The sequence below is a fragment of the Gadus chalcogrammus genome, chromosome 3, assembly GCF_026213295.1.
Source record: "Gadus chalcogrammus isolate NIFS_2021 chromosome 3, NIFS_Gcha_1.0, whole genome shotgun sequence".
NCBI lineage: Eukaryota > Metazoa > Chordata > Actinopteri > Gadiformes > Gadidae > Gadus > Gadus chalcogrammus.
The window spans coordinates 24,571,111-24,584,246 of NC_079414.1; the positions used below are offsets into that span (position 1 = coordinate 24,571,111).

The window sequence follows — 13,136 nt, forward strand, 5'->3', positions numbered from 1 at the left end:
TTCTCCCATGTGACCCCCCTCTTCCGGGACCTCCACTGGCTCCCTGTAGTAGCTTGCATCAAATTTAAGACGATGGTACTGGCATACAAGGCAATCGATGGAACTGCCCCTGCCTACCTCCAAGCATTGCTAAAGCCACACACCCCAGCTCGATCCCTCCGCTCAACTACCTCAGCTGGACGTCTGGTACCGCCATCGCTAAGAGCTAGCAAAGGCCGATCAGCAAAGCCACAACTTTTCTCGGTTTTGGGACCTCAGTGGTGGAACGAGCTCCCTGCTGCTCTCAGGACCGCAGAGTCGCTCACTATCTTCCGAAAAAGACTCAAGACTCACCTGTTCAGAGTCCACCTCGACTCTGCATAGCCACCTTCCCCCATCTGGCCACCATTGTACACTGTATTGTATTGTGTTGTATTGTATTGTATTGTATTATAGTACTTAACTGTGTAGCAACTGCAGGTGTAGCAACTTGCTGTAACACGAGGAATTGGTTAGCCTAGTGATTGTTGTACTTGAACTTGGTTCTATGAACATCCTTTCTGTACCGACAGCGATATATTATTGTAAAATATATCTTAGAGGGGGGGTACTAGTAGAATTTTTTTTAGCACCACTGCTATAGAGCAGCGAGCTCTATAGCAGTAGAGCTCGCTGATAAGTCGCGAGTGAGCGACTTATTGTAAGTCGCTTTAGATAAAAGCGTCTGCTAAATGCCCTAAATGTAATTGTAAAAGTTGTGGTGGTCTCCGCCAACTAGTTTTTGTCTGCTCCATAACTCATGTTGTATTAATTCGATAAGGGTTAAAGCCAAGGAGGGGTAAGCTTTATCTTTATACCTTCAACTGCACGGACAAGGCTGTCAAGGCAACCACTTTGTTGTTCTCTCTACAGGTGCGGCCCATCCTCTGTTGCTATGTTGCACTTCCTCATCATGTGACTCGTATAGTCCAGAATGGAAAAGCTGTCTGTGCAGGTTAGCCCACTGTAAATATGTGTCACTCCCTTTCACACATACCTATAAGGGGTGTATATCTCTCTCACACAAACAGAAAGACACACAGACACAATACAACATGAATACGCGTGACACTTATTTACACTTTATTTTATTTTTTTATAGTTTATTTATCCATCAAAGAAGTTGGCATTGCATACTCGATTGGATTTCAATACATATAGTTGAATGGAGGCCTTCCATTCATGTACAAAATATTCAAAGACATGATGCTGATCATTTTATATTATTGTCACTTTAAATTTAAGGGCAGGTAAAGTTCTAAGCCTTCACAAATTTCCCTTCTGGGGTTAGCTACTTGCATAGGAATCTTATCTTCTAACGGTCCCATGAAATTACATTTAGGGCATTTAGCAGACGCTTTCATCCAAAGCGACTTACATCGGTTAATACACACATTGACACACAGACACATCGATGGCAGAGTCAACCATGCAAGGCAGCTTGTCAGGAGCAGGACACATCAACACCCAGCTAGGAGGAGCTGGGGATCGAACTAGCGACCTATCGGTTACAAGACAACTGCTCTACCTCCTGAGCTAAGCCAACCCAGGTGTGTGTGTGATTAGCCAAGTGGGCGTGTCCTCCTAGATGTGTGCTGCATAGATCAGTCTACCAGCCTACCCAGTGGACTGTAGCAAACGTTGCTCATCTATCCGTCACACATCTAGGTGGACACACACTGCTTGTAAGGCTAATCGCACTCACACCTGGTGGCATGTCATGGGACCTTAAGAGAAAATAGGGTGTTGTCATCTAGCCTCACACATAATGGAACAATTAGACTTCACATTCACAGCCCTTATCTGGGCTCAGTCACTGTCTACGTTTGACTCTCTGGGCGGCAGCTCGTCGTTCTCCGTGCAGACCTCCTTATTGAGCCGGTGGAGGCCCTTCAACATGTCTGCCAGCTGCTCCTCCTAAGAACACACAATCACTTTCCTCTTATCTTTCATTTATTAATATTTGCATTAGCAATTTTGGCCCAAAACAAAAATGTTGAAAGTCCTTTCCCTCTCTTACCAAGACATTAACTCGCTCTGCGGCTGCCAAGGCAACGTTCAGCTTCCTCTCATCCTCCTCCCTCTCCTCCTCGATCATACCCAGCCTAATATGAAACAGGTGAATCTGTGTTTGGTATTCATTCATTTCACAAGTCTTAGGATGCAAAATGTTGATTTAACGAATTCTTGGGAGCGACATTTTTGATTTTGGAATCAGATCTCACCTGAAGGTGGCGCTGGCCAGCTGCTCCTCGCACGACTCCACCGTGTTCCTCAGCCCGTGCACCTCCGCCTGCAGCATCTCGTTCTGCTCCATGCTCTGAGCGATGAAGTCCTCCAGACGCTTGGCCATTTCCAACTCCCGCTCAGTCACCTGCTCCACCCCAAGACGGAGCTCGGACAGCTCTTCTGTATGCTTCTATTGCAAAATCCCAAAGCCACACAGTACAATCTATTGGTACTGTGTTTATGTCAATCTAGAACGAACGTAGTCATAGAAAGAACACATACCCGGTCCAATGAGTCCAGTTGTTCGTATTCGCTCTTCTGTATCTCGCAGTGCTCCTTCTTGTGATTTTGTTTGATCCAAGGAACTGGTTTAGGGGTTGGCTTAAGACTAACCCCCTGAAAGAAGAGAACAAGTTGTCTCGGACATGATCTTGTCATTTACATGGAAAATCAAATGGTAAATGTATTCATATAGCGCTTTTCTAACCAGTGGCCACTCAAACCTCACACAATATTGCCTCACATTCACCCGACACACATTCACACACCGACGGCGGTGTCAACCATGCAAGGCGACAGCCAGCTCGTCAGGAGCAGTCAGGGTTGGGTCTCTTGCTCAGGGACACCTCGAAACTCAACTAGGAGGAGCCGGGGAACGAACTAGCAACCTTCCGGTAACCAGCCAACCCTGTCTACCAGTGGCGGTTTTAGGCACGGGCGAACCAGGCAGCTGCCCAGGGTGCCATATTTGTGGGGGGGCGCCAAATCACATGGGGGGGGCGCCACGAGCAGAAAATAAAAACGCGCCTAGGAGACACTTAACATTGTGTGGGGAATTTGCTATATTGGCGCCCCCTCTGGCTGCACGTGCACAGACGGAATGAATCCCCCACTGAATTCCGTAGGGTCATGATACAACCCCTTACCCCCCCCCCCCCCCCCCCCCCCTAGGAGGAAGTCTTGACCGGGGCGTAACTGGACGTAGAACCGCCACTGCTCTCTACCTCCTGAGCCACATGCCGCCTGCATGCCCAGCCGAGCGACGAGCTGTACCACCGCAGTAGACGAGCTGCTTGTCACTCACCGTCTGCGGGGATGAGATGTCCAGTGGGTGGGCGGCCCCCGGCTCGTGCTCCTGTTCAGGGCCGTCTACCTGCAGGTCCTCCGTGCTGGTCTGTCTCTTCAGGGCATATCTGTTGTGGCCTGGACGCCGGTGTGGAGCACTCTGAGTCCTGGCGACCGGTTTCCTCTCTCTCATGCTCCTCCGGGAGTGCACGCCCCTGTTGAAGACCGGCCCGTTCAAACATTCATCTATCCATCTCGGAAACAGTGATGTAAACATACCCCTCAGTCACATTTACACTTGTATAAACACCTAATTTACATTTAGGGCCGTTATCAGACGCTTTTATCTAAAGCATCAAATAATAAGTACATTTGTCAGAAGAAAGAGAAACAATACATTGCTGTTTGTACAGTAAGGATGTTCATAGAAACAAGAGCCAAGCACCAAAAATTGCTAGGTTAAACCATTCCCCGTTGTGGCATCCCGCCCCGTAAACCTCGGCCCGGACCAGCCCGAGGGTTGGTCCCCGATGGCCGTTACCACCGTCACCCACCAGCCGGCGACGGAGAGCACCGACCGAACTCCAATCAGCGTGATTGGGGGACACCTGGCCGAAAGCCGAGGAGCCACTATAAAAGGACTGACATTTGGGAAGACCAGAGAGGGGAGCGAGGAAGGAGGAAGCGCTCGGGTCTGCGAGCAGCGAGGAAGCGAGGAAGGAGGAAGCGCTCGGGTCCGCGAGCAGCTAGAGGCCCGCGAGCAGCTAGAGGCCCGCGAGCAGCTAGAGGCCCGCGAGCAGCTAGAGGTCCACGAGCAGCTAGAGGCCCACGAGCAGCTAGAGGTCCACGAGCAGCTAGAGGCCCACGAGCAGCTAGAGGCCCACGAGCAGCTAGAGGCCCACGGAGGCCCTAGAGGCCGCGACTGCATTATAGGATTTAAGCTGTCTACAATAAATGCCGTGATTGGCTTTAACCCTCACTGCCAAGCGTCACTTATCCGTGGAACCCGGCTCATTCGAGGAGCGGGTTGCCACACCGTATACAGCAATGGTAGCTAGGATTAGACGCTACACAATGCTAAGTACTATATTTAAGTGCCAGAACGGACAACACATAACACGCGCGTGTACATACCCGTCTCGCAGGCTTTTGGGTTCTATGGGAAGCTGCTGGAGGGAGGACTGGTGAGGGCTGTATTTGCTGAGGTCTTTAGGAGGAACGTACGTTGGCTTGTGTTTTCTTGGACTGCAATCAGAAGTCAAATCTCTGTCAACATTTATGTCATGAAAAGTACCAATGTCAAAATTTCAAAGGATTATTTGGCTCGCTGCTCTATAGCAGTGGTGCTAAAAAAAATTCTACTAGTAACCCCCCTCTAAGATATCTTTTACCCCCTTCACCGGCACATATCTATTTTGGGAGAAAAATATATAAAATTAACCCAAATAATGTGTGTGCATTCTATTTGGCAGGGTAAACATAAACATTTGAAGGGTCCAATATCTTGATTGTCTTTATCCAGCTTTCAGATAAAAATAAAAAGATAGTCTGCTTTAATTTTTATTTTTCCCCCCCTGCAGTCCTCCAAAGTTCCCCTAGGGGTCTGAGTGCCCCCATTTAAGAAACACTGCGCTAGAGAACCATGAGGACCGGCCATGGTGCCCACACACACCTGCTGATAGGAATCCAAGGACCTCCGGAACCTAGGGACTCTGTGATGTTGTTCAGAATGGAGGGCAGCGGATGCAGTTGCTCTATTGTGTTCTTAGAAGAGAAGAAAGATATCATGGATGTTATTCAAAATGTCCGTCACCAGAAGGAGCAAGACTTTTATTCTACCTATACAAACTGAGGACTACTACCTAATACAAGTATCCTTGTGCTAATAGCGGATGCTTATTTTCCCCAACCATCCCTAGGGCAGGTTCTGTACGACATGATGGTGCTGAGCTCCCACCTGCTGTTTCTTGGAGATGATGTCTACCAGCAGTCCGTGGAGCACAGCCAGACGCAAGGGCAGGTCGACGTAGCCGTCGAAGGAAGCCATCGGAAGGTCGGAGTCCGGGTTCGACACGGCTTGAAGGAAGCCTCTCATGGCCTCCCAGTGCTGCTGCAGGAAGTCATTCATGAAGAGCATGTACTCCTCCTTCTCTCCAAACCTGGGTATGAAACATTGGTGTTAGTCAGTGCTCAGCTCGATCGAGGAACCCTTATTGACCTTTCCTAGTCTGTAAAGTACGTGAACATCAAAGGTCTTTCAAGACCCACTTGTTCAGAGTTCACCTAGACTCTGCACAGCCTCCACCCTAACCCCCACCACACCCCTATTACACATTTATTGTATGTTGTACATCCTGGCAATTAATGTACGCACTTATTGTATGTTGTACGTCCTTGGACTTAAAGATAGTACTTGTGTGTGTGTAGCACACACAAGTGTGTGTGTAGCATCTTACCCCAGCTATCTTTGTTGTATACAGGGAATGGGTTAACCTAACAATTGTAAGTGCTTGGCACTTGTTTCTATGAACATCCTTATTGCACCGACAGCGATATATTGTTTAGTCTTTCTTCTGGCAAATGTACTTTCGCTTTGGATAGAAGCGTCTGCTGAATGCCCTTAATGTAAATGTGAAGGTTCTGTGTGTGGATGAGCAGCTCCTCACACTCTGAAGTTGGCCAGGTTCTGCATGACCTTTGCAGTCAGCGTGAGGGTGCGCAGGGTGAGTGGCTCAGGGTAGGGCTGTGTCAGCCCGAACAGGGAAGGACTGAGGATGGCGGGACACAGAAAGCGTAGGAAGAGGGAGGCGGAGATGAGGCGATGGCCGATCTCTGGTCGTCCTTGGTCCTCACACTGGGTCACCCAGCTGGAGAAGACCTTGTTCAACTCCTCAGGAAATGATCTGTACAAGGGAAGGTGGTGTTTTAGGGTTCAGGGTTCAATGAGATTTGTGTCAATTTTTAAACGCACGCACTCACACACATTCAAAATGACACACACACACAAACGCAGACAGACGGACAGACTGAGACACACACACTGAAACACACACACAATGAGACACACACACAAACACTGAGACACACGCACACACACACACTGCAATGTCAACCTAGCAAGAAGACAACCAGTAAGTTGTGGGTGACTTGCTCAAGAATATCTCAGCGGTTTAGGTGTCACATTTTTAATAAAATAAATGTATCCTGTTCAACGTTCCCATACGGTGTATGTTATCTTACCCGTGCATCTCGGTGATCTTCTTCACTGCCTCCTCACAGGTCTCCGTCAGGTGTCTTTGGTTGATGGCCAGGTCAGCCGAGTGGCATTTCAGAGGATCCACCTCACAGTTCTCCACTGAGGCGTATAGTCCGATGATGAAGTGACCTTAGGGGACGGGAGGTATGTATTTTTAAAGCACACTGTTATCAGAGAGGGATTACAAACAAAATGATCGATCCGTCGCTTCTGTATTTTTAGTTGAAAACCCGGCTGAGATGTTGGCTTCCTAACATTCTTACCAAGGGTGTCGATGAGGTACTTCTGGCCCACCAGCTTCATGTACTCATCAATGGCTTTGGTGGCCAGGGTGTTCTCTCTGAAGATCAGTGCCTCCTTCTCCCCAAGACGCTCAACTTCCGCACTACCCAAATCAATCAGGAACTCCTGAAGTAAAGAACATATAAATGGTATGAAACGACCCCCACTGTAAGAGAATGTTTTTTGTGTCTAGCAAGTATGACATACAGTAATAGATTTTTTTAAATTTTTATGATCAGTGTACTAAGAACACCTATACATTTGGAAAAAAATAGCTATAGTCCAGTATAGTACTATGCATAACCAATTGAACATCACACAAAATTCATCAACGATAATGTCAAGGCTACGTGTTCTAGATCAGGGGTCTTCAACGTTTTCCCGGCCAAGGACCCCCAAACTGACGGAGAGATGGAGCGGGGACCCCCTACTTATATATTGTATAAAATTGTGTTTCATATTAAACTGTCCTTCTTCTTAATTGAAGGAGCAGGCAGAGAAAAGCTCTCTCCATCGGATCAAAAGTGTCCATGTAAACGCGGCTAATGTGTTGGATTCATGTTAATGTGTAGTTAAAGACATTTCGATTTGTGGAAACAATTGCGGGGGAATATATACATTTTTTCTAATCAACAAAAACGTTCGCGACCCCCCTGCAGTACCTCCGCGGACCCCCTGTTGAAGAGCTCTGTTCTCGATCATTAGGCTCACCTTGGCTTTGCCAATGCTCTGCAGCACGTGGACCAACGCCCCGGCCAGCTCCTCCTTCTCCTTCACGCCCAGCATCGGCTCCAGGCTCTGACACATCTCCACGTAGTCCACGGTCACAAACTCGGCAAACTCCTTGTACCTCTCCATCGGCAGCACCTTCAGATTCTGAAACCGGGCCTTGATGCGCAGGGAAGCCTGGGGCCCCAGTAGTTCCTTGCTGCTGCCCGAGCCTGCCGCCTTGTACGGGACGATGGCATGCCACTTCTCCTGATGCGCCCTCCCCCGGATCTCGGCCAGGGGTATGGCCACGCTGCCCAGAGGGTGGAGGCTGGAGTCGTCCCGGGACAGGCGTCTCTTCTTGGGGTCTTCGTCGCGGAAGAGGTACAGAGTCACCTCGGAGACCGCGGGCAGGTTGTCCAGTTCGAATAACTCCCCCCAGAACAGCTGGAAGCCCCCGGCTTGGCTGCTGCTGCTGCTGCTGCCACCCCCTTGGCCCCCGGACGCCCCATTGACGCCGTCCCCGGCCAGGCTGGAGCGCTCGGCGCACTTGTCGACGGCTCGGCTGCTGGTTCTGGCGAACAGGGTGCCGTCCAGGTGGAGCTCCCAGAAGTACCGTCGTTTGGGGGCCAGGTCCTTGGCTTCGTTCACCCAGAGGCTCAGGGAGTTCTCGCTGCGCTCGATGTTGTCCTGTGGATTGGGAAGACATTCGTACACTGAGGATGAAACATCCACTAGGGCTGGTAGATCAGAAGGCATCACAGGATATCCGCCATTTTGAGAGCACTCAAGAGAGTTGAAGTACTGTCAAATCCCAAAGCGTCTTCAATGTAATGTAACCAAGCTAATGAAAATGCTTTGGCGCTTTCAAACACCACAATGTTCTCCCATAATGACAAATAATTGCCTTTTTTTTAACTACAATATAATAACGACCACTCCAATGCTCCTATGGTCCCAAAATGGCGATGGTCATTGCGATGTGATGTTGACATGTACAAGCCCTATCCCCTATTTTTATGTACCTCTTTGTATTATGTTTCTTACAAAAGTTCATTAAGATATGTGTTTGGGTATAAGTTGAGAGGAATAATACCGACAGGTAATGTAATGCTAACAGCCTGCAGAGAGTGTTCCTGTGGAGGGTGTGGATGGTGGTGTAGATGGTGTAGACGGGTGTGGATGGCGTATTGACCTTATTGGGCTGGGCAGCGCGCCTCAGATCCTCGATCCAGCGGTCCCGTTCGGCCGCAGAGGTACAGCCGAAGCAGTGGCTGTTCTCTGGGTTAATCACCTGGCAGGGTTTCACGTTGAAAGACAGGTCAGTTACCGCAGCATCACATTCACGGCTGTTTTGTAGACGCTTTTTATTCAAAGCGACTTACAACGGTTCAAACAGACATTCACACACCGACGGCGGCGTCGACAATGCAGGGCAACAGCCAGCACGTCAGGAGCAGTTAGGGTAAGGTGCCTTGCTCAGGGACACCTCGCCACTCGGGGAGCCGGGGATCGAACTAGCAACCTTCCGGTTACAAGCGAACCTGCTCCACCTCCCGAGCTAAACCGACCCAGATCGGTGTTGAGAAGCTTCAATCCGAACGACAAGTGACGTTCATGAGTGTCTAGCGGTGTCTACCTCGAAGCAGTACTTCTCCCCGAGGATGGAGCTGTGCACGGGTCTGATGACCGTGCTGGCGTCCGTGCTAAGGTCAAAGGTCCCCGCTACGCTGACCGGAATGGACACGGACTCCCGCGAGCCGTAGAGCCTGTAGAACACCATGTTGGGACGGAGACGGTGAGAGCAGGCAGAACACCCGGGGGGGGTCACAGCTTCCCTGGAGATACACAATCGCTGAACAACAACGGAAGTTTACGTAGAATAAAACACCCACCTGCTGCTCAGTCCGATGGCGTTTATTTGGGTGGTGCTGTTCCTCTTTGCCCGGCCCTCAAGACGGCGTTTGATCAGTGCCTGACGAGACAAAGGAGAACGGAATGGATGAAATAATTGAAATGTATTTGGAAACATCTATTTTTATTTTTTGCATTGTGAAATATTTAAAGGAAACACAACATGGATGTTGCATTATGGGCATTTAGCAGACGCTTTTATCCAAAGAAGTTGGCGGGGCGCAGGAAGGGAGGCCTTTCATTCATGTCCAAAACTACAAATGTACACAACGGTTTACACACAAATGAGTGAGTCAGTCACACAAGGCGACAGCCAGCTCGCCGGGGGCAGTCAGGGGGGGAGGCGTCTCGCTCAGGGACACCTCGACACTCGGATGGGAGGAGACGGGGATCGAACTAGCGCCCTCGTTGACCCCCATTTCGACTCACCCTCACTCCTCCGTCCTGAGTCTTGAACCGAGCAGCGCCTCCTTGACTCACCGGGTCCGGACTGCATTCTGCGGAGATTAGAAATGATGCAAGCTTTCATCATTTATCAAAGACATCAGAACCCCTTTAACAACGTAGTCTGAATTAATAAAGAACTTTTGGAAGAATATTTTCATGCAATTCCATATCAACAAGGGTGCTCTTTTCAATATGGTAATGGAAATAGATAACCTATACTCTCTACTGTTTCTTTCAATCTTAACAAGGATGCACAACTTAATTATTTAGTCTTAAGGTCCAGAATTTGTCAGGGTTACAGGGGAAACACTGACAAATCCTGGACACGTCTTTGACTAGCAGAGAACCTAGAGTCACTGAGCTCTTAGTAATCAGACCAGTAGGCTATCAGAATTAAAATCATGCAGGATGTGGTTTACACCCTTCCCTTGCTCAACTCGACATTGTACAATTACTTAACATTACTTAACATTTACACAGCATTAATTATATCAAATTATGAACCATTTGAACCTATCATGTATTTACTTAATAGAAACAGCAAAGAGCAAATCTTTTTTCCTGAATTACATAAGAGTTGTATCATTAAGCAACGTAACAATTGTAACGTAACCATTTATTCAAGAAGAATGGTGTATTTCATTGCGTTACCCTCTTATTTTCAAATTTAATTTCTTGTATTTTGAACAAGTGGTCCTTCTTTCTCCTTCTTCTTACCCAACGCCCCGCCACACACTATCCAGCGTCTGAACACCATCATTTAATCCAGAAGTTTGAAAAACTGTGAACTTGGGTCACTTCCAATTCTGAGGTAGTTCCTTCGTCATGGTCCTACTCTGCTGACCTCATCGCCTTTACAATAATGAAAGTAAAAAACGAACGAAAAAAACGACTGGACTGATCACATCCCCTTTCTCTGGTCAAAATGCCCGTTGACAGTGAATGAAGCACGTATACTTTACATTTCACATCCCCTGATTGGTGCAGAAGTGGAACACCCAGATGTGATGTTATCATTTGTGAGGAAGCAATTTGACCGCCACGCGCGTGCATAAACGTCTGTTACTTCCCCTGCCCTATCAGTGACTTTCTACCCGCTACACTACTGCTAAGAAGTGTAACACTGAACAGCTGCCCCCTCATACGAATAACCGGGGTTCACACAGTACACAATAAATCAATCAATTGTTTTCACAATGCTGAATAATCTTGGTGTGTGTGTGTGTGTGTGTGTGTGTGTGTGTGTGTGTGTGTGTGTGTGTGTGTGTGTGTGCGTGTGCGTGTGCGTGTGTGTGTGTGTGTGTGTGTATGTGTATGTGTGTGTGTGTGTGTGTGTGTGTGTGTGTGTGTGTGTGTGTGTGTGTGTGCTGACCTGTATTTATCTCACCAAAGTTCTGCATGCTGAGTAAGGACGTCGAGCTGCTGACTCTATTACGGGTCCACATCGTAGGCTGAATAACACACACACACACACACACACACACACACACACACACACACACACACACACACACACACACACACACACACACACACAACACAAACATTTTTTTTTTTTTTTTTTTTTTACAATATCAAATATATTTGGTGGAAGGCAATGCAGATCTGCTTATTTGCCGATTGTTTTGATGACTTAAACAGGCTTCTAAGGGAGGGACAGGCAGAGTTGAGTGTGTTTGTTTGGTTGATGGAAGTACCTCATCATCCGGAGAGATGAGTATCTGTCCGTCTTCCAGGATACAGTTGCTAATGTCCCACAGGGGTACCTCGAGGGGGGGGGCCCACTGTTTTCTGGGTAGCTCAGCTGACGCGCTCGCATTCTTGCCCGCATCTGGAAGTGCACGCACATACAAACAAAGATGAAATGGCGTACCCGCGTAACAAAAACACGTTTTTTTTTTTTTAACTAATTCCAATACCTGTGAAAACGACATTCATTTAGTTGAGTTTGTGATTATGTTATGTTATATTTCTTTGAAGGAATAGTAGTTTGTCTAACATGACTAGGGTGTAAAATACACACGCGCTGCATCGTTTTCTATTTACTATCCTAATTACTGCGTAATGGCACTAATCATTATCTTCCAGACTTCCACTACTACGAAAACTGTGGCTTTGAGTCTATCTTCCATTTCCTGTTATGCAATTACACACCATAATAAACTGTTCAAGTCCTGTTTGGTCCTTTGTACATTTTCAAAAAATAATGTAATTTATATTATTGCATTTTTCATTCTTGTATTGTTACATACGTTTAAAGCAATTATAGGATATATTCCCGTCCTGCACTTTTTAAATTATTAAACATTGTTCTTGTTATTTCAAAGAAGCTTTTCTTTGATTTCAATTTTATTTCAGATTCATAAAATAGTTATCTTATTTCAAAACAGCATGATGCTTTGGGTGTATGACGTCAGCCAAAGCGTTAGAATCCTATATAACTGCAATACCCGAAGACTCCACAAGAGTTCCTTGTTTTGCTGTATGAAACTATGCACAACATTTTCTAGTAAATAGTCGAGCTACGCATCATTCTGTACTTGAATTAAGTGCACCACTAATATATACAAGGTCATACGGACACGTGTCAACATTAATCGTCTTTAAGGACATAAATGTACAAATAAAAAATATACCTGATGAACAGATTATATGGGACTTTCAAAAACACATTACCACGCAGCAGGGTCGAGGTGCTGTGCCGACTCTGCAGCCTCGGCCTCTTGAGCTTCTGAGACACCGTCTTCAGGCACTTCATAAAGAGGGCCCCTCCGCTGGCCCTCTGGGCCCCGTCCACGGGAGAGGCCCCTGGGGCTTCGGCCGCCGCTGTGGACTGAGTCGCGTGGCCTGAGCCGGAGGCCCCGCCGTGCGTCCGGAACAGCGACCCCGCGGGCTCCGACGCGGCCCTCCTGAAGGGATGCTTCTGGGCCCCCCCGGACGCCTTCTCCAGCTTGGCCCCGGTGCTCTTGCTCTTCACGGGAGAAGAGTGAGAGAAAGCCCTTTCGCCCAGGTCGTCGCTCAGGGCCTTGCCCCAGTTCCGAATCCGACCCAACTTGGTGGTGGAGCTCTTCGGAGGCTTCTCCATCGGGGAAGCCGCCGCCGCCGCGGCCACACCACCGTCCCCCTTGCCGTCCCCCTTGCCGTCCCCCTTGCCGTCCCCCTTGCCGTCCCCCGGCGCCCCCTTGGTGCTGGTGTGCCAGTTGTAGATCTTTAGGGG

At 48.2% G+C, this 13,136-nt stretch overlaps 1 protein-coding gene across 2 annotated transcripts; it reads right to left on the reverse strand.

Moving 5' to 3' along the window:
• Positions 1-737: 737 nt before the first annotated feature.
• LOC130379834 (disabled homolog 2-interacting protein-like) lies at positions 738-11,175 on the reverse strand. 2 transcript variants are annotated; one of them, XM_056586913.1, is made up of 17 exons: positions 10,637-11,175; positions 9,902-9,969; positions 9,454-9,533; positions 9,198-9,327; positions 8,754-8,852; positions 7,562-8,248; positions 6,832-6,976; positions 6,553-6,697; positions 5,979-6,215; positions 5,270-5,471; positions 4,985-5,076; positions 4,447-4,557; positions 3,332-3,527; positions 2,530-2,643; positions 2,244-2,434; positions 2,039-2,123; positions 738-1,935 (listed from the first exon to the last, which is right to left on the reverse strand). In XM_056586913.1, exons 1-17 carry the CDS (start codon positions 10,677-10,679, stop codon positions 1,828-1,830), a joined length of 2,733 nt encoding a protein of 910 aa, XP_056442888.1. In that variant the 5' UTR covers positions 10,680-11,175; the 3' UTR covers positions 738-1,827. The 2 variants fall into 2 exon arrangements, with proteins under 2 accessions (XP_056442888.1, XP_056442887.1); XM_056586912.1 differs by having other exon boundaries at positions 739-1,935; positions 2,244-2,437; positions 10,637-11,174.
• Positions 11,176-13,136: the final 1,961 nt, after the last annotated feature.

Bases quoted from the DNA above. Each gene is read 5' to 3' on its own strand.
- LOC130379834 (XM_056586912.1), bottom strand. From the start codon at position 10,679: ATGATGGTGTTCAGACGCTGGATAGTGTGTGGCGGGGCGTTGG. The intron at 4,558-4,984 runs GTGTGTGTGGGC...TTCTGATTGCAG, and splicing joins CCTTGGATTCCTATCAGCAG to TCCAAGAAAACACAAGCCAA. The intron at 1,936-2,038 runs GTAAGAGAGGGA...GTGTGTTCTTAG, and splicing joins CAGAGCGAGTTAATGTCTTG to GAGGAGCAGCTGGCAGACAT.